We start from the raw sequence: 23,130 nt of genomic DNA on the forward strand, positions 1-23,130 counted from the left end.
CATTTCACAGGTGTATTCAATCTCATTAATTATTGTAGTTGGACACGGTTCTGTGTTTTATGGCTCAGTGGAATTTACTGAGAAAATATATATAACACAATACAGTTCCAGGCAAATGTATTTTGTAAATTTGTAACAAAACATTAACATATTTTGAGATTTTAAGAAAAAGATCGACAGAAGGTGAAGGAGCATACAGTCTGTGTGTGATTTTATTTTTATTTATTTCATTTTTGGGTTTGTCATTTATATTTTTTTACCAACAGTAGTCTGAAAAAGTGTACCTGGATTCAGTCCCTCTGACTGAATATTTTTTAGAAACACTCTTTATTGAAAGTACACCTGGAAGCCATGGTGAAGGTGAACCTTGGCCTGAGTTCAATCGTTTACCAACTAAGTTTCTTTCACAGTTGTCCCGTATTTGGTTCCATCCATTTTCCATCAACTCTGCACAGTTTATCTGTCTCTGATGAAGACAACCATTTCCACAGGATAATGGTGACACATTATACGGAAAGGTGAATGAGTTTAACATCTTCTACCAACTCAACAAAGAGAGTTTGTTCTGGCAGAACAAAAATACACAGATCATAACAGCTCCAAAACGGTATTTTATTAATTTATAGAGTATGACAGATTTCAAATCATACAGCAAAAGATGCATTAAGCAATGAGTACTAAAATTATTTCATGTAACGAAAAAAACAAAAACAAGAAATCACCAAGAGTTTGAAAAGCAAAGTTTCTATGAGGTTAACAGAGTTTCAGGTATGGTCATGACATAACAAGCAAAAACTTTAGTAGAGGCACCTGCATATCAGTAGCAATGCAGTTAATCCTGCAAATTAATATTAAAGGTTTTATTTGTCACATAAACTGATAAGATGTGTGGGCAGTGGCTTTACTAGAGGGCCAAATGTTCAGATGGTATCATAAGTGTAACAGTGGAATAAAATGATATGAAATTTATAGGACCAGAACAGAAATAATAGAAATTTTTTAAAGCTGACATCAACAACCAAAGACAATTAAGACCGGTGCTCCCCTGTCTGATTGTCGACCTTTTCTTCTGTGCTTCTTCTATACAATGGGGATGTCGCTACAAGTTAAATAATAGCTTCTGACAAGTGGAAAAATATTTTTGTGGAACAAGTGTGTCTCAACTAATGCGTGTCACAGTGTGTGAAAAGGCAGCAGAGTACAAAGTCTTCACCACCCACTTCCCCCTCTGCTGGAGGAGGGGCCGCAGACAGAGACAGAGCTCCAGATAAAAATCTTGTTTCATCGCATCGCTCAGGAAGCGTCCAATTTTCATCTGTAGCACCTCCACACTCTCAGTAAATAAGTGCCATATAGAGAGACAGGCAGAAAATGCCATCCAACCTGAAGCTTCCTTTTGCTGTGATCTCAGCACAGACTGGGGTTTTCTCTTTCCTGAGCGTCACATCTAAGTACAATAGCTGCAATTTATTGGCTTATATATATATATATATATTTTTTTTTTTTTGCATAATGTCTTTCATTGGAAGCCACTCTGTGTTTCTCTTTGTCCTTTCGGTAGTTTGGATGGAATTCTAGAATTGTAAAAGGAAAAAATAAATAATGTTTCAGCAGTTCAAGCTGACAAAATATAGGGAGTCTAACAGCATATCCTTCAGTCTTGCATTAGCATTTCCCTCCAGTTGAAACTGTGATTGGGTCCATGTGTCAGAGGCAAGATGGGTGGGTCGACCAGCTGCCACACGCCTGTCTCTCCCAATTCTTCACAAGCACAAAAACCCAAGTAGGGAATCTGCAAGCAAGAGAAGACAGATGTGAATGTTATGAATGAAGAACAGGCAAGGAACTAGAGGAGGGCACAGTAAGGGGATGAAAGCAACATGAGATAAAGCAGAACTGACCTTTCGGACAACTTGGACAAAGTCCTTTGAGTTTTGGGGGCTGAGGCCCTGTATTTGGCGAGTGCAGGCCTCCAGGGAGGAAGCATGGGCCACAATCAGGACCGTGCTTCCTGTGTGACAGAGGTAAAAAAAAGAATACATATGGATGTACTGTAACTGGTAACCCACTGGGCTTTTTCAAGTTTTGTCTTACAGAAAAACATCTATATTTTTCAGCAGTATTTCATCAGATACAGTAACACGAACTGCTGCAAAATTGTATAAAGTTTTGCAAAGAATAATCATTGCAAAAAAACATTCATTTCAAGTCTTTCAATTGAATTTAGGTCTGGACTTTAGCTGGGCCATTTTAAAATAAATCACCATGTTTTGACCTATTATAATAGCTCTAACTGCATGTTTGGGTTCATCGTTTCCAAAGTCAGTCCTGCATGTTTTAATTCTCTCCCTGGTTCAACACACCTGAATCCAATGACGACTCATTCGCATTCCTCTACAGAACATTGACATGCCGAGGAGGTTGTTACAACCAAGGTGTTGAACTAAAACATCTCTGACCTACAAGAAGTTATACCTCTACCCATCCTTTTGAAGCCTCTAACAAATTTTCCTTCCTGATTGCTCTGTCTATAACTCCACCCATCGTCCTATCAACTCTGACCAGCATCCAGGCCCAAGAATTTATTTAAGAATAATAGATGAAAGGTGCCTGAATACAAATGCATGCCACACTTAATTTTACTTATAAAACATGTCGCCAACCATGTGCGATTGTCTTTTCTTCTCATATTTATGCATTACATTACGTTGGTGTATGAGACAAAACCTCTCCAAAAATAAAATGTGAAAAAGTTTTAAAAGTTTACCCAGACTTTTGCACTCTGTCAGAATCTCTCTGGTCACTTGGAAGCTCCTGCTGATGTAGGTGTCGTAGGACTCCGACACGGTCAGTTTGCTTAAAGGATAATGAGGTCTGCAGCAAGAAAACCAATAAAAAAATACCAAAGTTGATGAAGATTTAACTATACCGCAACATAACATTTAAAATGATCCAACATCTGTGTTGCTTTGTACTTGTATGTTGTGTCCACACTCAGGTTTGCGGCCACTAGGTCAGCCGGTGGGATCCAAGCCGGGAGGCTGGTGCCGGAAACCCATTTGGTCCATTCAAACAAACCGGGCTCCACGCGGATTTTTGTCTTGGCCTCCAGCTGGAGACCTGAAACAGATTAAAACAGAGAATGTAGCTGAGAAGCAGAGAGGTTAATTAGACAAAATATGTAATTTTTTCATGCAGAAAAGACACCAAAAGTCTTCAATGATTGAACAAGTTGATAAAAGCTTCACATTTTAACTCCTACTCTTGGTGCCAAGCAGTGTTGTCGTAACACACTGAAGCCATTCTCCAGTGTAACTTGTTTGGTATAAGAGCCTGGAAAAAAGATTTTAGACCCAACACTAAAACTCCCTCACCACCAGACAGTAACATTTATAAATACACAAAGAATATCATCCAAAGTGCATGTTTAGATGATGTTTGACACCAGCCTGTGGCCAGTCTACTAATGAGTTGAATGAGGATGAGCTCCTACCTTGGAAGATGTGCTGAGCAGTCTGGATGCAGCGGAGAGAAGGAGAGCAGTAAACAAAGTCTATTGTTGTGTGGCTTTCCAACAGGGCTTCACCTGAGATGGGCCAAAACACACTGTCATTCATAATGAATTCTAACACCACCATGCATTTGTGAATAACTTGCAAATAACACACACACAGACCTACTAGACGGGCCTGTGTGGAGCCAAACACAGTAATCGGACAGTCTTTTTCATAGTCCCGGTAACCTCCGCTCCTGCTTGGTAGGCTGCACGGCATGTTCAGATTAGAACGAATGTATCCACCTGTGCAGCATAGACGAAAGTCTTAGAAGAGAAGAAAACACTGGCATTTTAAAGATCGCATCACAACTCTGCACCCCCCACCTTTGGAATCAAAACACTGGGTGACCCAGTGTTTGCCAAACACCACGTCCATCCTCTCGCCATGGCGACACACAAACAGCCTCATCTTGGACGAGGAGGAGTGAGCGGTCGCCCTCGATACCTGAGATGAAAACGTTGTAGGCATTCACCGAGCTTTCCAAATGTGTTCCTCTCACTTTTTCCACATTTTGTCACGTTGCAACTAATGTATTATATTGGGATTTTTGTGACAGACTCACAAAAAGCAGTAAATAATTGCAAAATGGGAACAAAAATCATGTATGTTAAAAATCCATAAAACGTACTATAGATTTATATTCAGCCCTCTTTACTCTGTTTCCTCTATATAAATCCCAGTGCCAACAGCTGACTTCAGAAGACATCTAATTTGAGTAAATGAATCTCAGTTTAAATCCAGCTGTGCAGATCTACAGCTGGATTTATTCAGAATGCCAGTGATAAAACATGGCAGTGGAAGTATTATGCTGTGGTCTACAAATAAAATAATTTAAGAAACTTTGAATGAGACTGAAGTGCTGTTCATAAATGTGCTACATCCAAACAAGTTGAGGTATTTTGCAAGAAAAACAGGGGAAAACGTCAGACTGGTGGATACATATTGCAAAGTATAGCATCCATAAGTATAGTGATAGAAAATGTTTCCTTTTCTTTTCATTTGTGTTGACCTGTTGCATAAAATCCTAATGCAAACACTGAACTTTGTGGTTTTAATGGGACATGATGTGGAAAAAGATCCAGGGGGATTATAAGCTATCTCAAACAGACCTGTTCTCAAACTCCTTCAAATAATTTCACATCAAAGTTCCCAGTTATCTTCATTAGAGCAGGCATTTAGGCAATAGAAGGTTGCAGTGACATTTACCTGCATAGGAGGAAGGAAGCCAGTGAGGCTGGAAGGATCCATAAGACTGTCAAGCAGACTGTCATTTAGCTGTCCATCAAATAAAAGCCCTCCCATGGGGCTACCAGAGGTAGATGGAGAGGCACAGTTGAGAAAGGAGTGAGACCTGCGAATCACACAAGAACAAACTCAGCTTTATTTATTTGCTGTACTTAGAAAGTCACACAGCAAGTCTACAGCAGTATACTTGTCAGGAATGTGCACTTTTCCCATCCTTACCCATGGACAACCCACGTGTCTGACTCATCGGCACGGCTCACGTAGTTCTCAGGCAGCAGGCCGGACAACCCAGTGCCCAGCGAAGTGCCATACAGCCAGCCCTCACTGGCTGTGCTCTGCTCCACTGGAGACATGAAGATGAAGTCCCCCTGCAGCAGCTCCAGCTCGTCGTCGTTCTGAGGCACATACGGGTACATGACTTGAAGCGGCTGCAGGAGGAAAAGAAGAGTCGTTGGGAGAGATAGTTTCATAAGAGAAGCTACTGGCCTGGTGGAGGGAGGGCTACCTCGTGGTTAGCAAAGCGAATATCCCTGGAGAGGAGCACAGCCAGCCAATCACAGCCTGCGGTCACCTCTATGCTTTTAGCCAACTTCTCCAGAACTGGAAGATGACTGGCATTAAAGTGGTACGCCATGGTGACATGGAGCTGCTTCTTATGGGGCTCAACATGGACATCTGTAACACACACATGTTGATAAAACATCAAGAACGATACGATTTTCTCACGGATAGAAACTCATTTCCTCAATATTTGTCTTTGCCTAAAGGTGACTTTAATGCTTCCTTTAACACGTTAGAATAGGTCTCTCGGCTATATCGAACAAGTTCGCAAAATTTGTTTCACAAAATCATACTTAGGTGATATGAGTATGGACTAACTAAACTAATGATATTTTAGTTTAGTTAGTTCTGCATATTTTGAGATTATTTTAGAATGACATGTTTTAGGGAGTCCTGTCACTTTAAATCCAAATAAGCTTTACACTCGCACATGAAAATGGCTGCATACAGATGCACAATTATACAACCGTAAATCTTTGAAAAGCAGAAGTAGAGCCTCCTGCACAGCAAACAAGAATGCAGCAAGTGATTTCCAAATGTGGAGTCAACAACAAAACATTTGTCTTTTCCAGCAGCCATTGTACAGAGCATACAGCAGTAAAACGAGCTAACCAAACGTGATGGTCTGCTGCTTTGCTAGCTTAAGTTGCTAGGAAATGGCACAGTGCCCGTCAAATGTCACTTAACAATCGGAAGGTTATTGATGCAGCTCATTTTCCAGACACCGAAAAACATTGACTTATTGTTAAAAAAAATAATTTTTTAAGCTCTTTCTACAATACTTCAGACCCAATCAAAGTACAGAAATGTGTAAGATGTGAATTTACTCCCATAATAGTGATTTAGTGATGATAACCTTTAGTACAGTATCTGCAACTTGGTACCAAAAGAACTTGATGAAGTCAAATCAACAGTCAGTCTGGGCTGCCGACTTAAGAGCCCCAATAATGTCCTGTAGCTGCTCGTTTCACAGAGAAGGAATCAGCGCTCTGCCCTCATCTGAAGGGACAAACCTGCTTTAGATGTCGCCTCTGTTGCAAAGTCAGCAGCGAAGCTCTTCAGAACCTCGGCCATCTGCTCCTCCACAAAAAGCCCAATGAAGCTGGAGGAGATGTAGAGCTCCAGAGGCAGAGGCATGGGGATGCGGCCTTTCCATTTGGCCACGGTGGTCTGCAGGGCGTCCGTCAGAGCCTCTACCTTCTCATCAGCACACTGATGAGTGCAGAAGATAATTGGTGATCACAGAAGAAGAAAACGCAGGTTAAACAGCAACAGTAACTACAATGCCTTAAACTTGATAGTCGTCTGCTTATTATGAACTGGAAGGAAAATGATACAACATGATGTCAACATTTTTTACCATCAGCAACTTTCCCTATAGCAGAATTTAAAAATTGCATTTATTTGAATTGTATTCAGTCTTTCTACAGTCACATTTCACAGCAGAAACAGCTTTTCAGTTTCTATCAGTTTCACATATCAAGAGACCGAATGGAGAGCATCTCGAACAACAATCTTCAAGACTTATCAAAGATTCTCAATTGGTCCTATATATATATATATATATATATATATATATATGGGGTTTTTTTGCCTAGGTTTGTTTTTTCAGAAAGGAAATCGTCGCCAAGCAAATGCAGACTCAGACAATCTGTCTCCACAAAAGAGGAACTTCGGTCTTAGGCTAATCTGAACAACAGGGGATTGAAGACAAAAAATGAGGTTACCAGTTAATGTTAATAAAAAGCAAGCATAAAGTTACCATGAAGAACTGGCAGAGGGTGATGTGAGGGAAGATGTTGTGGGCTTTGTTCTTCCCGCAGGTGAGGCGGGACTGCTTCCAGAAGTGTGTGAGCTGCTGGAGCAGAGGTCCGCTGGGCCGCAGGTACAACACATACTCTCTGGGCAGAGGTTCATCCAGGAAAGGGTCGTCCAAATGGGAGAACAGCCTGAGAACAGCCAGAAACAAGGGGAGGACAGGAAGAGCGGTTACTATCCAGCAGAGGGCGGTAATGAAAAGCCGCAGAGATTCAAAGCATTTTCTTTGAAGTAATGACTGCAAATGTTTATCTCCAAAATATTTATTTTCCTGTTCTGTGCTAAACAGAACGTGGATAGATGCGTTTGTGTTGCTCTCACCAGTCGCAAGCCGCCTGAACGTTTTTGCCTCCAGTCGAAACCAGAGCTTTCAACCTGCAACGGGAAGCAGAACAGAGGGGATCAAAGGACGATCACAGAATCAATACTCTCTCCTGTGGGACCAGATGCATTCAGAGCAGCTTGTTTCAGATCATTTATGACCTAAACTTTAATTCTTAAAGCAGAGGGTTCATGAAACAGAGCTATTCTGATTTAATAAACCTGCTTTCTTTCTTCTTAGGAAAGCATTGTGGGGGTTTTATTGTCATAAAAGTAAACGTGTTGGTTTGATTCACGAAGCTCAGTCTATGAATAAGTAATGAGCACTTATGTGCTTGAGAATATTTAGGCCAAACCATCTCCAAGTCTTGTTTAACAATTTATTTCCTCAGCTGCTTTATGTAATGCAATTTGCAAGCATGATTAATGTTTTTTGTTGTACACAAGATTCACTTTAAAATAGGTTTCACTAGTGAAAGGCACAACAAGGGCCTCTGGCTGTTTTTTATATGCTTCCAGTCATCATCTTGTTGAAACTCCAGAGATCCTGGAAAAGGTTTAGACATCAAGCCACATGGAGCCTTTCAAAGCATGACATTCATACCGAGTTTCACTTGGGATCCCGATTGCTCAGTCATTTCATCAGACCAGAGGCTTTTATTTGTGACGGCTTAGGAAGAAACTAAATTAAGATATTATTCCTCACTGAAAAGAACGTAGCGTGCTTTTAGTCACTCTTTAAGCCATAAAACTTTTTTTTAAACTTTAGATTTTGTAAAACAGAGATTCTTATGTGTTGATAATTAGACTTTTTGACAGTTAACCTCTGCAGTGTATCCTTGAATCCTGTTCACATGTTTTCCATTACTGCATCACTGAGCTTTTATTGACTGACAGAGTCTCTGCGGTCACGCTCACAGGAAAGACCCGTGAGCGCGTCCCTTTAAAAGCCTCTACAAATTATTAACCCTGAATGCAATTTAAAAAAAAATATGTGCTATTCTTATAACTTGCCCTGCTAAGTCTTGCTATTCTGGAGAGATAAAACTGTTTTTATGTTTTTAATTCTTGCTTTTTTGTGCTCCTTAAAGAGGAAAAGGGCTAAAAGCAGAAGTATGCACGACCCATGTATGAACACTTTTGGTCCAAGAGGTCAGAATGGTAGTCATAGTTCTTAACTAAACCTGTTAAGAATCAACAAAAGTCTGAACACTAGGTTGGAGGTTGAATGGCCTAAATCAAAGCATATTCATACATTCGAATGGCCCAGTTAAAGTCTGGAGTTATGTCTTAACAGGCAAGATTAGAGATATACAGTATACCAATAGTTTTATTGGAAAATATTTTAATTTCTAACAGCTGTGCCTATGTGGTATGAATACTTTAGCAATAGAAAAACCAAGAGGTTCTCTTTTTTACATTAAACCTCCACACATCACAGGGAGATTCTGGTCTGTGGGTAGGATTTGCTTGTTGGTGAAGATAACACAAGGTACCAAAATGTGACTTCATGTTATCTCATCAGGAAACCGTTATCCATCGTATTTGCATCCATACATGCAAACAACCAGCAACTTTCTGTTTTGTCACACTATTGCTGCTTGCATCCACCCAAATGAGCCGTACGGGATGGCATAATTCGCTTTGCCCCGTTTATTCATGATTCATATTTAGATCTTTTGCTTTGTATTCAGATATGAGCGACTGCTAAATAACCAATGACAGCGATGAAGACTGTAGCTAAACTCTAAGCCTTGTTACTCCATCTCCTTTCAGCCAGAGTTCTTTGTGCATTGTGTGAGAACAAGGCAGGGGCCCAAGCCAATAAATGGCTTATTCATTGCATCAGCAAACAAGAACACAAAACGGTTGTAATACCACAACGCTTTTAACTAAATGATAACTCTACTGTGACATAGACAGCACTGCTTTTTACCCCTCTGTGCAGACATTATGATCATCTCTAAATACCAAATTAGTTTTCTGTGCCACTGCGAAGCCTTCTGACTTCTTTTTGGAACGTGATTCAGACTCGCTGCAGCTCCTCTGTGTGTGACGGCGCCGATAGTGCTTACAGTGCCCCCGTTTGTGTTCAAACTCAATGAGCTATTTTTATATTCGTCCCACAGAGAGGGTCCTAGATACGGCGACGTCCCCGGACCCTGAGGCAGAGCGCCCTGACACATGGCAGGGTGGGATGACCAGGTCGTGAAAGATTGCCGGGTCTAAACGGTGTGCCCCCTTTACACACAACTTATGAGAACACATGCAGAGCAAAGACAAAAACCCTGAACTAGTCTACCACATCTACATACAACATTTTATCTAACTGACCCAGTTCCTGATAATACAAGCCATGGCTGGGTGGAGAAGGCTTAACATGCAGAGCCATTTGTGTGCTACAATCGTCTTATACGAAGATTTCACCTGGTACTGTGTGGAGGAGGATTTTTTTTTTCCCTCCCGTCTTTTTTATTTCAGAAGGGATGATGGGATTACAAGCAGATGTGACTGAGGCTTCATAAAATCCAATCCGAGCTGGAACATAGGATTGCATGCTTCTTATCTTTGTACAGAGAGACCCCTTGTGACATGAAATATTACTAAAGTTCTTATGCAGGTTTGCTGAGCAAATATACAAACATCGTGCAACACGGTGAATTTGACCTGTTCTTTTTTTAATGCTATGAAACCTTGTTGTGGGTACAAACATTAATATCGGTGGAAATATGTAGATAAATTTAACATAAAGTGTGATGCAGGAGGATATAGACCAATAACAACATAATTAGACACAGTTCAAACCTACACGGAAAGAATAAATAAGATGTTTTCTTCTATCAGAGCAAAAGATCAGGTGCAGATTTTCACAAGCAGACTGCCAGTCATGCTGGCAGAGGATGCTGTGTAAGGGGGACACACGCTCATCTGAATGCAGACCATCAACGTCAACATAATCTTTGATGTCTTGACAGCTGCAGAAAAAGTGCATCAAGCAAAAAGATCAAAGTGACGGAAAGCAACGGCAACCAAGTTAGGACTGCCGGCTACTGCATCCTGTCGCGCCTCAGAGGCTAGACTCAACCTTCTGCCGCCACTCTGGCTTTCAGACACAGAAGATCTCAAATCTGCCATTCTTAAAACGTTCAGTCATTTCACAAAATAGTGACGCATACCCATGACTTTATGCAACTTTAAATTGTTTACTTTCCCTTATGAAGCTTCACAAAGGAGGAGAAGGAATGCATATTTGTTTAGTGGTCTAAATGACCTTGTTTCTGTAAAATTGGTTGACATGTATCTATAATTAAATCATGTATCTTTTAACACTCAGCCATGTAAATGTAAAGACTTCCCTACAAACTAGCCCTGGTCTATTTAAAGCTTATGTGAGAACCACAAACCTCAGTGTATTTGGGGGACTTCATAAACTGACACAAAACATAACTTGCCCTACATTTGTATTTAGCACCCCTTAACAAATAAATTTGTTCATTTACTTGAGGTGGAAAAGAAACGCCCAAAATCTTTCAGGATATTTTATATACGTCACAAGAACTCTTGTGATATTGTCATAATTCCTTCATCCTGCAGCATTTGCATATATTTTTTATATTTTAGAAACCGCTCAGGACAAAATTTCTGCCCAAAACAAAAACAAACTATTTTTTAAAAATCAGGGTTTTAAGTACAGAATGATGTCACCTTGATGTTGCAGCACAAGGAGAGACAACGCATTTCTCTGTTCTTGCAGAAAGTGTATGACCTTAACATACAACTGGAACTACAATGAAGTAGTTTAACTTAAATAATTTTCATATGTGCAGATCAGTATTTAATTAAAAGTCGATGAGAGACTTTAATATGCAGATCCCAAGCACTCTCCATCCAATCTCACTCACACTCTGACCTGAGAGTTGACAAATATTTTGGTCTCTACAGTAGATTTGCAAAGCTGGTGGAGACAGACCCAAAAAAGCTCACACCGAATTCAAACAGCAGTGAGTTGGAGGGTAAGTCACTGTGCTTGTTCCAGTTCACAATTAGGCGCCATTTTTTTACTCGTCTATAACATAAAATCACATCAAAAAACTCTTGATTGTAACTGTAACAAAACGTGGAAAAATTCCAGTAGGAATACTTTTCATTGAATAATGTTGTAGAAAAGTTTTCCGTAATTACCAATGACTCCATTAACCAGAAAAAAACCTAAAGAAGAGATGAAGAAACTGCTCTGACTGAATGACAGTGAATACCAATGTGAAAAAATCTGGACTCATTAAATAATGACTGGACGACCAAGCAATTCACAGAAATCCTAATCAGAACTTATCCCTATTAAACTCAATTTTAATGTTTCGGATGTTTTCTGCTGGAATAAAAGAACAAACAGTCCTCCACTTCTAACTTCATCTCAGCAAACACTGAGCAAGTTATTTTTAAACTGAATTTGTTTTTGAAAGCCAAACAAAGATGAAAAAGATTAAAGACTGTGCAAAAGCAAACTCTGCCCTGAGTAAGAGCTATTTCAAACTACTAATGGAAAGGTGATGTTGTCAGATTTTTTATATGTTTTTTCACATGAACCTGTGTAGCTGGAAATATCAAATATAGCCCTGCAGTTTTCTTACATATGATAAGGGCATTAGCAGTCTTTGTAGATAAACACACTGTCTTTTGCATGTTTGCTGCGGTTTGGTTTCTCACGTTTAAACATTCTTTGGGCTGTTTATTACGTCCTAGTCATTTTCCAGCCTGCTGGGCAAGCTGGAAGTGACAAACCTCCACTATGTAAACATCATGCTTTTCATGCAGACAAATTAACCATGAAAGAACAGCAGAAAAGATAAACTACATTACATGCAAATATAAACAAATGCTACACCATTTGCAGCTAGTTGCTCCCAAGGGCCCCTGCCCGACTGGACTCCACCAGCGAAACAGAATTTCCTGTTTATAAGCTGACGGCAAACAGACAGCTCCAAATACTTATCACACCAGCATTGCTGGGATCTCAGTTTGCTGCCTGACACTCAACTGCACCCAAAGGAGAGCTTCTATCAGCTGAAAAAATATGCTCCACTTGCAACAGCATGTCCAGCTATACCCACAATCAGCAAGGCAAGCATTCAATGAAATGAGAATTTAATTATTTACAGACAAAATGTTATATTTACAGTACAAATAGTAGTTGTTATTCACTCCTAATTGGGCTTCATATGCACGAGAACACCATGGGTAAACTCTACACTATAAGTTTTATACTTTTTATCTGAAAAACGTATAAAGGACTCTAGGTTTACACTAAATGAAGGGGAAAAAATGCAGTTTCTAATTTGTGTAGAGAACACTTTAGACTTGCTAACACATATACTTCTATTTGTGAAATATGTGAAATAACTAGCTACTCCAGGAACATTTATCCTAGATGGAATAATTTGCCTCCATCATTTAGTTGTACCACCTCGTTTCATATTTTTAAATTGTCTTTGCTTCTGTATTCAGCAAGAACAAAGTATCATTTATTTACTCCTCACATGGACATGGACACATACACTGCATCTGCATGTATTGTCTTATTTTGTGTCATGAAAATAAGACAATACACCACACAACTGGTATGGTAGCACCATACCAGTTGTGTGTACAGTTTATATGTACATGTATTTTTTTTATATATAAGCTAGCTTTAGATTAGGGGGAAGCATTGAGTATGCATGCTTGTGTTTAAATGTCTTGAATTATATTTTTGGATTTACTTATTAAGATTTGTATTAGTGTTGTTCATATTTATGTTTTATAAGGACCCTCTGCCCCTGAAAAGGAGATGATATATCTCAAGGGGTTATCTTTGAAAGTAACAAATAAAACAAATTTATTCAGCTAGCTATTAGCTTAGCTAGCTGAGCTATTAGCATATCTCTTAAAATGGTCCAAAATTCACCTACAACTTGTTAGCGTTTTTCAGAAGGTTTGTTAATCTTATGTAATTGAGAATGATAAAAATATTGTATTTTTTAATTAGTTTTTTTTTCTGTAACTAGCCAAAGTTCTAAGCTAGCATGAAGAAACTGTAGCTTAAAGTAACTCAAAGCCGAGCTGTCTCAAACTGTACAACATTTTTGTGTTTCAAATTTAAAAGTTGAAACAAGTTTTTTTTTTGCTTATATATCTAAATTAGAAATTTGCTACAATAATTCACAACATTTTGATGAGTATCTGATAGTAGTCGGTATCTACATGCCTTTGTCAGTTTAAAGACTTTTTTCCAACACTGAACCTAACACTACCCTTGACTATGAATGTAACCTCCAATCATAAACCCCAAGCAAAACACAAACTACATTTAGAAGTTGTTGAATTACAGGGCTGGAATGTTATTTGGACATGCATTAACTGGAAAAGGAGAAAGACATGCTTTCCTCAGTGCAAAAAACCCAGAAGGACTACATCCATGAACAAGACGGGATCTTAGACTGTCCAGGCTTAGAGAGGTCAAAGGGTGTTGTGAGTCTGCAGGAAGTGTAAATTAAATTTTCCATCACTAAGTGTAACATTAGGAGTAAATAACTGCTGTATATTTACTACCAGATTGCAAATAATGTAAAGAAACTAGACGTAACCAGCACTATAGAAAGATTTTATATTTAAGCATTCTATCTGTAATTCTAGAAAAAGACGGCAACACATCTGTCACAACTGCTGTGTAAATGTATGTGTTACTCCAAACTTAGTGTGACTTTGTTGTTGTAAACATACAAGCAGTCCTTAGTTAATTTGCAATAAAAACGTTTAACTATGCTAATTTCCATGTGTAGCCACCTTCCTTTAAACAGAGCCACACATGCCATACTTTTATGCATTTATGGTAAGCTGTGCTAATTTGCTATGTTTAAATTAACCCCTAATTTTACCTATTGGTTAGTGACATATTTGATTCACAGACAAAGACCTGCTTTGGTGTTATATACTCATTCTTTTCAGCAAACCAGGAACCACAAATTGAACAAAAGTATCTCTGGACAGCTAAGGTCTTTTCTTACAATCATTTATCTTAATGATATCGATGGGAGGTTCACCAGGTCAGACAGCAAATAAGAAATTGACTCAAGTAAAGTTGCGAAGGAGAGAAAAAGGTTTAAAAGGACGCCATGGTTTTGGAAGGCTATTTTTAGTACTCTATGACATCAGTGAAACAAGTTAAAGTGTACACAGGGCAAATTATTCACTGTGAATACTTTGTTTAAGGCCTGGTGCCAAAATCCTAATGCATCACTGAGCCCTACTCAAAGTCAAACGGCTGCTATACAGGCAGCGAAAACAGAAAGTGCTTGGGAGTTGCGGCCTTGGTTGGGTCGGCAGCCACATGCATGTTGTCTTAAGATGCACGATCAAAACCGTCTGGCATTAATTAAGGCCACAAATTAAATTTAGATTTCACACAGGTCAGTTGAAAAGTTGTATAGAAAGAGGATACACAAGGCCGGAGCCTTGACATTAGGGTTTTTGGAACATGTATTTGTCTTTTCAGCTGAAAATTCACTTTTCGCCAGATGTAGGACTGATTTAAGGAGAAAAATCACGATAGCTTACTGAGTACAGAACACCATCTCTCAGTACGACCGCAACCGACTCCTCACTGCTTCAGCCTCCCTCCAACTACCAACTCAACAGTGCTCTGAAAAAGGTCACAAGCCACTTCCGGAAATGAGCGACTTCCTCTTGGCTGTCTTGAACACAGGCTCAGAGCTTGTTTTAGTTTGCACGCAGCTGCACTATTCCTGATACGTTAATGTAGAAGTTTTTTTGCTGTAATTCTGTCAGAGATTTGCCTACATATCAAATGATTTTACTTGATGTTACTTCGCGTGTTGTACTAAAGCGGCATTCTGGGTAGGGAAAAGATTATGAAAGTGTTCTAGGTAAGGGGAACAATGTGCTGCATTCAGCGTGCACTCTAACTTCCTCCTACACTCGCAAAAAGACTTCACAGGAGGACAGGGTGGGGGAAAAAAAAAAGAAGTTAGAGCATATAATCTCCACACAGCTACATACGCTACGGCTCAGAAACCACGCTGGCTTTGATGTTGAGAAGTCGTTGGAGAACATGTTGCACAGGAGACATTTGTATCTGTAAAACAAATCTGACAAGAAAACAGAATAGAAGATACAAAAATGGACAGGCCACCCAGAGAGGGGGGAAGTTATCACTCCAAAAGCAACATAAAAACCAGATTATAGTTTACAAATACACCCGGGAACAGAAAATCCCACATTCTTTGTTCTGATAAAGCTAAAAATAAAGTGTTTGGTAACGAGGACCAGCGTTGGATCTTGGGGAAAAAATGAGAAGCTTGCAAGTCCGAGTACGCCATCCCAAATGTGAAGTATGTGAGTGGCAGTATCATCTTGTGAAGCTATTTTGCTCCAAGAGGAACGGAAGCACTTTACAGAATATATGGCAAAACAATGAAATATTTACAGGAAATCTCAAGAAATTCGTCAGGAAGTTAAAACTGAGGGAAAATTGGGTCTTCCAAAAATGGGCAAAGACTGTAAACATGCCTTTAAATTAATTAAAAACTGACTCAAAGACACCAAAGTCACAATTGACTTGGCTTGGATCTAGACGCATAAAAGATGTGTGGGCTGAGCTGAAAAGGTGTGTGCAAGCCTGACTCTCTAAATCCAGTTTCATCAGAAGAAACGGGCCAAATCTCCAGCTACTTATGTTTTATAAAATGTTCCTCAGGGAAGAATATCCAAGATGTTTGTCCCAAACATAAAGCTTAAAAGGCAGTTATACTAAATAACAAAGTGGAAATTACAATGTAAACTTCTGAATATAAATATTTCTTTAAAATCTTTACTCATTATTCTTGCAGTTAGCACACAGAAATAATTTTGTTGATTCCTAACTTGCATAAAACGAAGTATATTAATAAACATGGTTTTTGATTGTGGTTTTGATACATATACCAAGAGATAATCTTGGTCTTTTGCAACTTCTCTCTTTGGCTTTAGCTAAAAAAACAAAACAAAAAAAAACACAAGTGAATATATTTTTTAAAAAGTGCTGGAGCAAATGAACATTGTCAAACGTCCTTAGAGTCGCTATAATTGATGCAAGGTTTGTACTTAAGCAAACTGCATATGATGGGATGGTGTAGGGATCTAGAGGAGAGTGCTGGTCCTCGATGGAGTCTGAAGTTTCCTCCTCTCTCTGCCCGTTTTCTCTTTAAATACGGCAAATAAAGGCAACTAGTGCCATAAAAACGTCAAAATGAAAATTCAAAGGTGCATTACAAAGTGTTTTTAATAAACTTTTGCAACCAGTTTATTGTGCCTTTCGTACAGGTTGTGTGTCATATTAAAGGTGGAAAAAGAATTCAAAAATCACTTGCCATGGATTTTAACAAGTTGTTTCTCTATAGCTTTGAATTTTAGACAATACAGATTTTAAAATTTCAAAGAACAAAGACTGAAGCCTAAATAGTCACATAAAATGTAAAGCAAAAATCATATAATAAATTAGTGGAGGTATAAGTAGTACCTGTTTTTGCTATCCATTAGGCAATCCTGAGCACATTCATTCAAAGGGAATCCATACTTCTTAAAACAAAACAAAACAAAACAAAAAAAGTTGGAGAACCAGCCCTCTGGAAAGTAAAAAGTCAACACAGATGTCCAATCTCTCTGCAGTAGGACATGTCTTGTTTACGCTCACAGTTCAACACAGAGTTAGACCAATTCTCTTCATGTCTGTCTTTGGACTTTATCACTGCAGTTATCATGATGGGTTTTTTTCTTATCTGCTTCCTGTCAACTCAGAAACTGCCATCTTCGTCTCAGAGTGGCTAACCAAAATGAAGTGGGGGGTATCTGACTACATTTTACATCACATCATTTATCATTCACCCCTATTCATAGCTTCTTACTAATGTGAGGGGGGAAAAGTAGGGTTATTGGGATTTTCATGACGTAGCACGTCTGAATTCGCCTTTTCACTTCCTTACAATATAAGTAAAATTAGCTTAGTCTGATCCCTAACCCTGCTTCTGTGGTTAAATGTAAGACAAATGAAGTCTTAAGTAGGTTTTTAAATTTTTTTGCAGGCTGTTTTGTCATTCCAGAAAGTGCAGTTATTTCAGCCAGTAAAACGTCTGCTTTCGCTGAGAATATGACGGGACTTAGCCTCAAAATCTAAACAAATACACCATCATAGCTAAAAAAAAATATTATTAATGGACTTTTAATATCCTGGTTTGATTCCATATAGACACTATAAAAAGGAGAAAGGGCAATGTTTACCAGGAAATACAGGACAACAAGAAGTTAAAATTAACATTAAATTAATTAACAGTAAATCATCCAACTTCTAAAGAAGTTGGATGATTTACAAGTATAGCACAGAAAAAAAAGCAAACTACAGGATGAAACATGGAACAGAAAATGGTTCACTGAAGCTTTAAAAGACGGTTTTGGACTAAACTAATAACTGACCATTTGATTTAGACGCTTTCCAGCAACACTCATGCTTTCCTGAAGCCATTTCTTCCACGTCCTACCAAACCTGTACGACAAAAATCGACAGCAACACACCGCTTCACACGTCAGTGGCGTGTTGCTGCTCATTCAGCCAGGGTCACGTCACATCTTTGCTTCCACACAATCAGGAGAGCAACAACCTTCCAGGTAGCGCCCAGCTGATTACTCAGGTCAAATCCGGATGAATCAGCACAAAAAAAAAAAAGAACGAAAGAAAAAAGAAAGGAAAAAAGAAACATCCCCAGAATAAAACAGAGGGTCCGCTTCTTTTTGTATGTGTGTGTGTGTCTCCATGATTCACGTTCCCCACAGCCTGAAAACAAACACCCGAACACAATAAGCTTTTGTTGCCTGAAGCAGTGATGGATAGCTAATTTCCGTTACATTTCTTGTTCCTCTTCCACCAACACCGAACAGCAGAGTGGCAAAATATGAAAAGTTGTGTGTTTTACTAATGAGGAATAAAAGAAGGGAAAACATGCTACAACCGAATGAACATAAACGGTACAAAATAACACGTAGCAAATAATCTGTGAATGTCTTAATGACAAATATCTGGTTGAAATTGCAATTTTGAAAAACCTTAAATGTGGCGTTATGCTGTTGATATACATATTGACACTGCTGGTACTGATGTGTTAAAAGCTGTAAAGCAAATTCATCTTTTTGTTGCTGTCGAATAGTCAAACACTGAAAATGTTAGAAAAATCCAGTCATTATCTTGATAATTACTCATAAATCCTTTGAGAAAATCCAAAATGTAAAATATTATAACTTTTTGTACTCCAAAGAAGTGTAATAAAGACACCTAACTAAATCATTTTGTTTCACTTTAGTTAACTTTTCTTTATAACCATAACTTCTTGTTTCTCTGTTTCTTTTGACACACCCTTCGAAATGGAAAATAAAATGAAACACACCACGAAGGTAAAAATCTTCGTTATTCTAGGAAGATTTACCTGCCGAGACTTTCTGCTTCTGTGAGGCACAATAGTCGATGTGGCAACAGAGGTAGATTTGTTTTAGTCACTCCTCAAAATGGGAAAGACAAGAAACTACGTCGTTAAAGTAAGGCAGAGGCTAGTTGACCTTACATTTCTCTGTAAGAAAGTGTGAAACACAGACACACTTATTTTGGCCACTAGCCTCCAGGCTGCGCAAGAAGCCATATTTACCTCACCACAACCTGCGGTGAAGAGGATGGTAAGACATGAAGAAAAACATAAATAGCTCTTTGTGAAAGAGCTGCAACAAGAAGCGGATTAGTGGAGGCTGACACAGAGGATAGACAACTATGCACACACACACTCCTACCTGATAACCGAACCAATTAACCTAACGAGCATTTCATTTTAAAGCACTTTGAGCACATCTTTACCTGGGGTACTAATAATTGTTGATGGAGGAGTTCCTGCTTGCCACAAAAAAAAAAAACTTTAATTCTTTAGTTTTTGTTTCAGTTTTTGCAACCGCACTAAAACTTGCTTAACTTGCCAAATCATCAACAAACAGAAAACAAACAAGCCAGAGTCATGAGCACAAAACAACTGACAGCTTCACCGGAGTGGCAGTTCACTGGCGCGCGTTAACATTTAACAACAATTTGTTACAGAGATCAATTATTAAATCAGAGCGACAGTGGGTGGCATAGATAATGGATGTAATGGATGCAAACATACGAGTCACAGTCACTCGATGGCGTTGGACAGAAAACCATCAAATCTTTGCCAGTTTTAAAAACCTGACATTTTAAAAAAAAAAAAAAAAGTTTTCAAAAGGTAACGGCTCGACCCGGTCAAAAGAAAAGGCTGTTCAACACTTTTAACCTCACTAGTCCGAGTCGCTGCTAAAACTTCTGCCTTCATTTTTCACAAAGGAAAACAGAATCTAATTACAACGTTCACAAGAGAATTGTTTCTTTGGTACCTGGGAGATCATTTTTGGGCATGTAGAAAAAAGGCCCTGTGTGGGATGGGACAGTTTCAACATGTTAGGTTAATAATTTATGTGGGAGTATCTGACAGTACTTACAATGAAAAAGGACAAAATAATAACACTTCCTGTGACAGGGAAGACACTGCACAGTGAGAGGAAGGAGAGAAATTAAAAAGAGCTCGTTCATGCTTACAATAAGATGTCATTATTTGGCAGAACAAAATTATAGCTTGGTTCGTTAAGCTGATATATAAGGTTCAATATTTAAATCTAAATGTAGTTTCGTTGTTTATAGTTTTATTATTTTATCTGTTTATAATTTTTTTTAGTTATACTTAAATCACAATTCTGCTTCTAGTGGGATTTCTTCTGGTGTTTTGCATCTACTAATTGCAAACTGCAAATCATTTATTTAAAAACCATAAAACACATGCAGACCACACGTTTTCATATTCTTAGCTACTCTAGAGACTGCTGTCTGGAATCAATAATGCTTGTTTCCTGGCAACCGCTTTGCTTAAAGGATGAATGAAAAGAAGTATTGACGGGCACAACCAGGAAATACCCATAAGATCATGTTGACACTGAGAGAAAGTGAGCACAAAGCCCTCCTCAGACTACAATGAGGAAACCATGATTAATCCTTAGCCAGCCCAAGGAATAAGCAAGCCAAGCTTCTCACGCAGAACATTTTTTAATCACTTCTACCAGTTTCTACATGAGAATATTTCAGCTTTTAAATGTTTTTTATGTATTTAACATCTAAAACAACAATGTCTTCTTTCTTGTGGTACAAAGAAGATATTTACAGTATGATAAGTGATGTTTACATCCATAACTTGAGAGCGCAACTATATATATATTGAGAGCAACAACTTGTTATATATATATATACAAAAACATCAACATTATGTTCTAAATAAAACTGGATAATTTATTTGTCTATGTATGAAGAAGCTACAATGTATAAATGCTTGTTTAGAAATGATCCCAAAAAGAATATTATTAAAATAGTAAATTAAGATTATATTTATTTTTCCCCTGCTGTGGGAAAACCCAGGTTGGAGACTGTTAAGCAAACACCTGATTTTAAATAGGGTCATTATGAAAGACCTCAAGGGTGTAAGTTGACAACAAGGACTCAAAGAAAAAACGAGCCAAAGATCATCAGTGGCAAAGATGCCTAGATTTATAAAAATTTGCAGAAGAATATGAGAAAAATTTTCACCAGAATACCAGAATTATTGGATACTGGTTGGTTCAACCTAGCTATAACTGCAGAACATTATTTTTATTTTACTACAGTATGAATAATAGTTGTTAAATAAAAGCAATTAATTCACATGTTACATTTTTATTTAAAATCTTTGTGTAATATTGTATTTTTACTCAAGTTTATAATCCTGTTAGAATCTCAACCGGTCGTTAAGACTAAGAAGAAAAAGAAAATGTTACTGGTGTTAAACTGGCTGCCGGGTTATGAAGTTCTGAATTGGCTTTATACAGTCTTGGGCTGGGTCTGGATTCTTTGGTGTTGGGCAAAGAAATGCAGAATTACTTGACAATTTAACTTCTTTTATTATATTTTAAAGGTACTATATAATCAATCTTAGTAGTGCAACGTGACCTTGATATTAACATGTATCTGGTACTTTTCTCACCAATGTAAAATAAAAATAAAAAGCTTCAACTAATTTAACAACTATATCCAAAGTGCTTGAGTTTTCATATGTGTACAATTAGAAATTAACAGTTTAATTTGTACTGCCAAATTCTAGCAAACACTTTAAAACAGTTGTGAGTTGGCAACATGGACACACCAGAACCAAGCAGCATCAGCAGAAGAGATGCTGAGAAGCAACGTAGAGATGAATGTAAATGAAACATTTGAACAAGATACCAGAATTAGTGGGTGCTGCTTGAGTTCAGCCTAGTTGCTACTGTGAGTGTGAGACAGTGTTGTGACAGAGCAGCTGTCCACTTACGCCCTGGTCCTGGGGAAGCCCATGGACAGCAGCACGTCCAAAGTAGAGCCATGTTTGATGGTGTTGGGTCGGTTCTGGCGCTGCCTTCGCGGTGTCACTTTGGCGTACAGGTCCTCCTTCGCTGCCATAACTCACTGCCCCATCGGTACGTCAGGTCCACAGCTCCGCTAGTGTGTTTTCATTTATCAGCAGATAAAAAAAGAAGGGGGGGAACAAAAAAGGAAGACGGAACCAATGAGCTATTTAACCCAGAGTGACTCGGTCTGGACGGAAGCACGTAAATATCACGAAACTCTGCGAGGAAACGAGCATGTTTGACTGTGAGCTGGAACGAGCTGCTTCCTCCTCCTCTTCTTCCTCCTCCTCCGGCTGCTGCTCGCAACATGAAGTCAAAACCATCAGCAGGGGGCTCGGCCACGGGAAGTCACTCCTGCGCCCTCAGCCGTGTCCCCGACAGCGGTGAGCACATCTGGCTGCTGCCGGCCCCTCGCATCCGGTCGGCGGAGCGAAAAATCAGACACGACAGCACAAGTTTCCCCCTCCAAATGTTGTGTTATTCATGAATGGACCCTGATGAGCGGAGCGGAGGATCGGCCGCGACCCCTTCAGTTAAAGAGACAGCACCGCAGCAGCATGCAGGAGGAGACAGGAAGTCAATTTTAAAGCCTTTAAACCGAAGGCGTATTAAACTGTGACAGCGACGCAGTCCGCCTACTCAGGGTCGCTGTTTGAACACATGGACAGACTGAATGTAGAGCTGCTGTGATTATTTCAGGGACGGTCCCATGATGGAGGTGAACGGTGGAAAATGCTGCTCACACTTCCTGTCTGCGAGAAAAAGTTAGACGTTACTGCGCGCATGCGTGGTGCGGGAGTATGAGAACCGTCCGTCATCCTTAGTCGCCATAGCAACGTTGGCTTTAATCCGTACATTTTTAATTTATTACTCGGTGGTAAATGTTTCACTCAAACTAGATAAACGTTTTCCCAGCATGTATTATTTAATAAAAAAACGTTCCAGTAAAAACTTTATACTTTAGTTTGTCACATATACAACACTCAGTATTGTCTTTTTTTTTGTTTGTTTTATACATGATCAACATTATCCTTCCTAAAACCAGCGTTTAGTAATACATGATTCGGGTGACATCACAGAAGGC

General features: G+C 38.9%; 1 protein-coding gene across 2 annotated transcripts; it reads right to left on the reverse strand.

Moving 5' to 3' along the window:
- Nucleotides 1–591: 591 nt before the first annotated feature.
- Nucleotides 592–22,909, reverse strand: LOC102227688 (ubiquitin-associated and SH3 domain-containing protein B-like). Of its 2 annotated transcripts, none has more exons than XM_005802897.3 (14): nucleotides 21,971–22,909; nucleotides 7,503–7,556; nucleotides 7,126–7,312; nucleotides 6,377–6,575; nucleotides 5,308–5,477; nucleotides 5,022–5,230; nucleotides 4,764–4,908; nucleotides 3,881–4,001; nucleotides 3,677–3,799; nucleotides 3,494–3,586; nucleotides 2,976–3,120; nucleotides 2,768–2,874; nucleotides 1,902–2,011; nucleotides 592–1,792 (listed from the first exon to the last, which is right to left on the reverse strand). In XM_005802897.3, the coding sequence occupies exons 1-14, from the start codon at nucleotides 22,096–22,098 to the stop codon at nucleotides 1,655–1,657; spliced, it is 1,929 nt and encodes a 642-aa protein (XP_005802954.1). In that variant the 5' UTR covers nucleotides 22,099–22,909; the 3' UTR covers nucleotides 592–1,654. The 2 variants fall into 2 exon arrangements, with proteins under 2 accessions (XP_005802954.1, XP_023198201.1); XM_023342433.1 differs by lacking the exon at nucleotides 21,971–22,909 and adding an exon at nucleotides 17,056–17,143.
- Nucleotides 22,910–23,130: the final 221 nt, after the last annotated feature.

The sequence above is a fragment of the Xiphophorus maculatus genome, chromosome 11 (genome assembly GCF_002775205.1).
Source record: "Xiphophorus maculatus strain JP 163 A chromosome 11, X_maculatus-5.0-male, whole genome shotgun sequence".
Taxonomy (NCBI): Eukaryota; Metazoa; Chordata; class Actinopteri; order Cyprinodontiformes; family Poeciliidae; genus Xiphophorus; species Xiphophorus maculatus.

What these genes read in the sequence shown, in the direction of transcription:
- LOC102227688 (XM_005802897.3), bottom strand. Translation starts at nt 22,098, where the DNA reads ATGGCAGCGAAGGAGGACCTGTACGCCAAAGTGACACCGCGAAGGCAG. An exon ending in GGCTTCCCCAGGACCAGGGC is followed by an intron (nt 7,557 to 21,970) that starts GTAAGTGGACAG and finishes TTCCCGTTGCAG; the next exon opens with GTTGAAAGCTCTGGTTTCGA. An exon ending in TGCTCAGCACATCTTCCAAG is followed by an intron (nt 3,121 to 3,493) that starts GTAGGAGCTCAT and finishes AATCTGTTTCAG; the next exon opens with GTCTCCAGCTGGAGGCCAAG.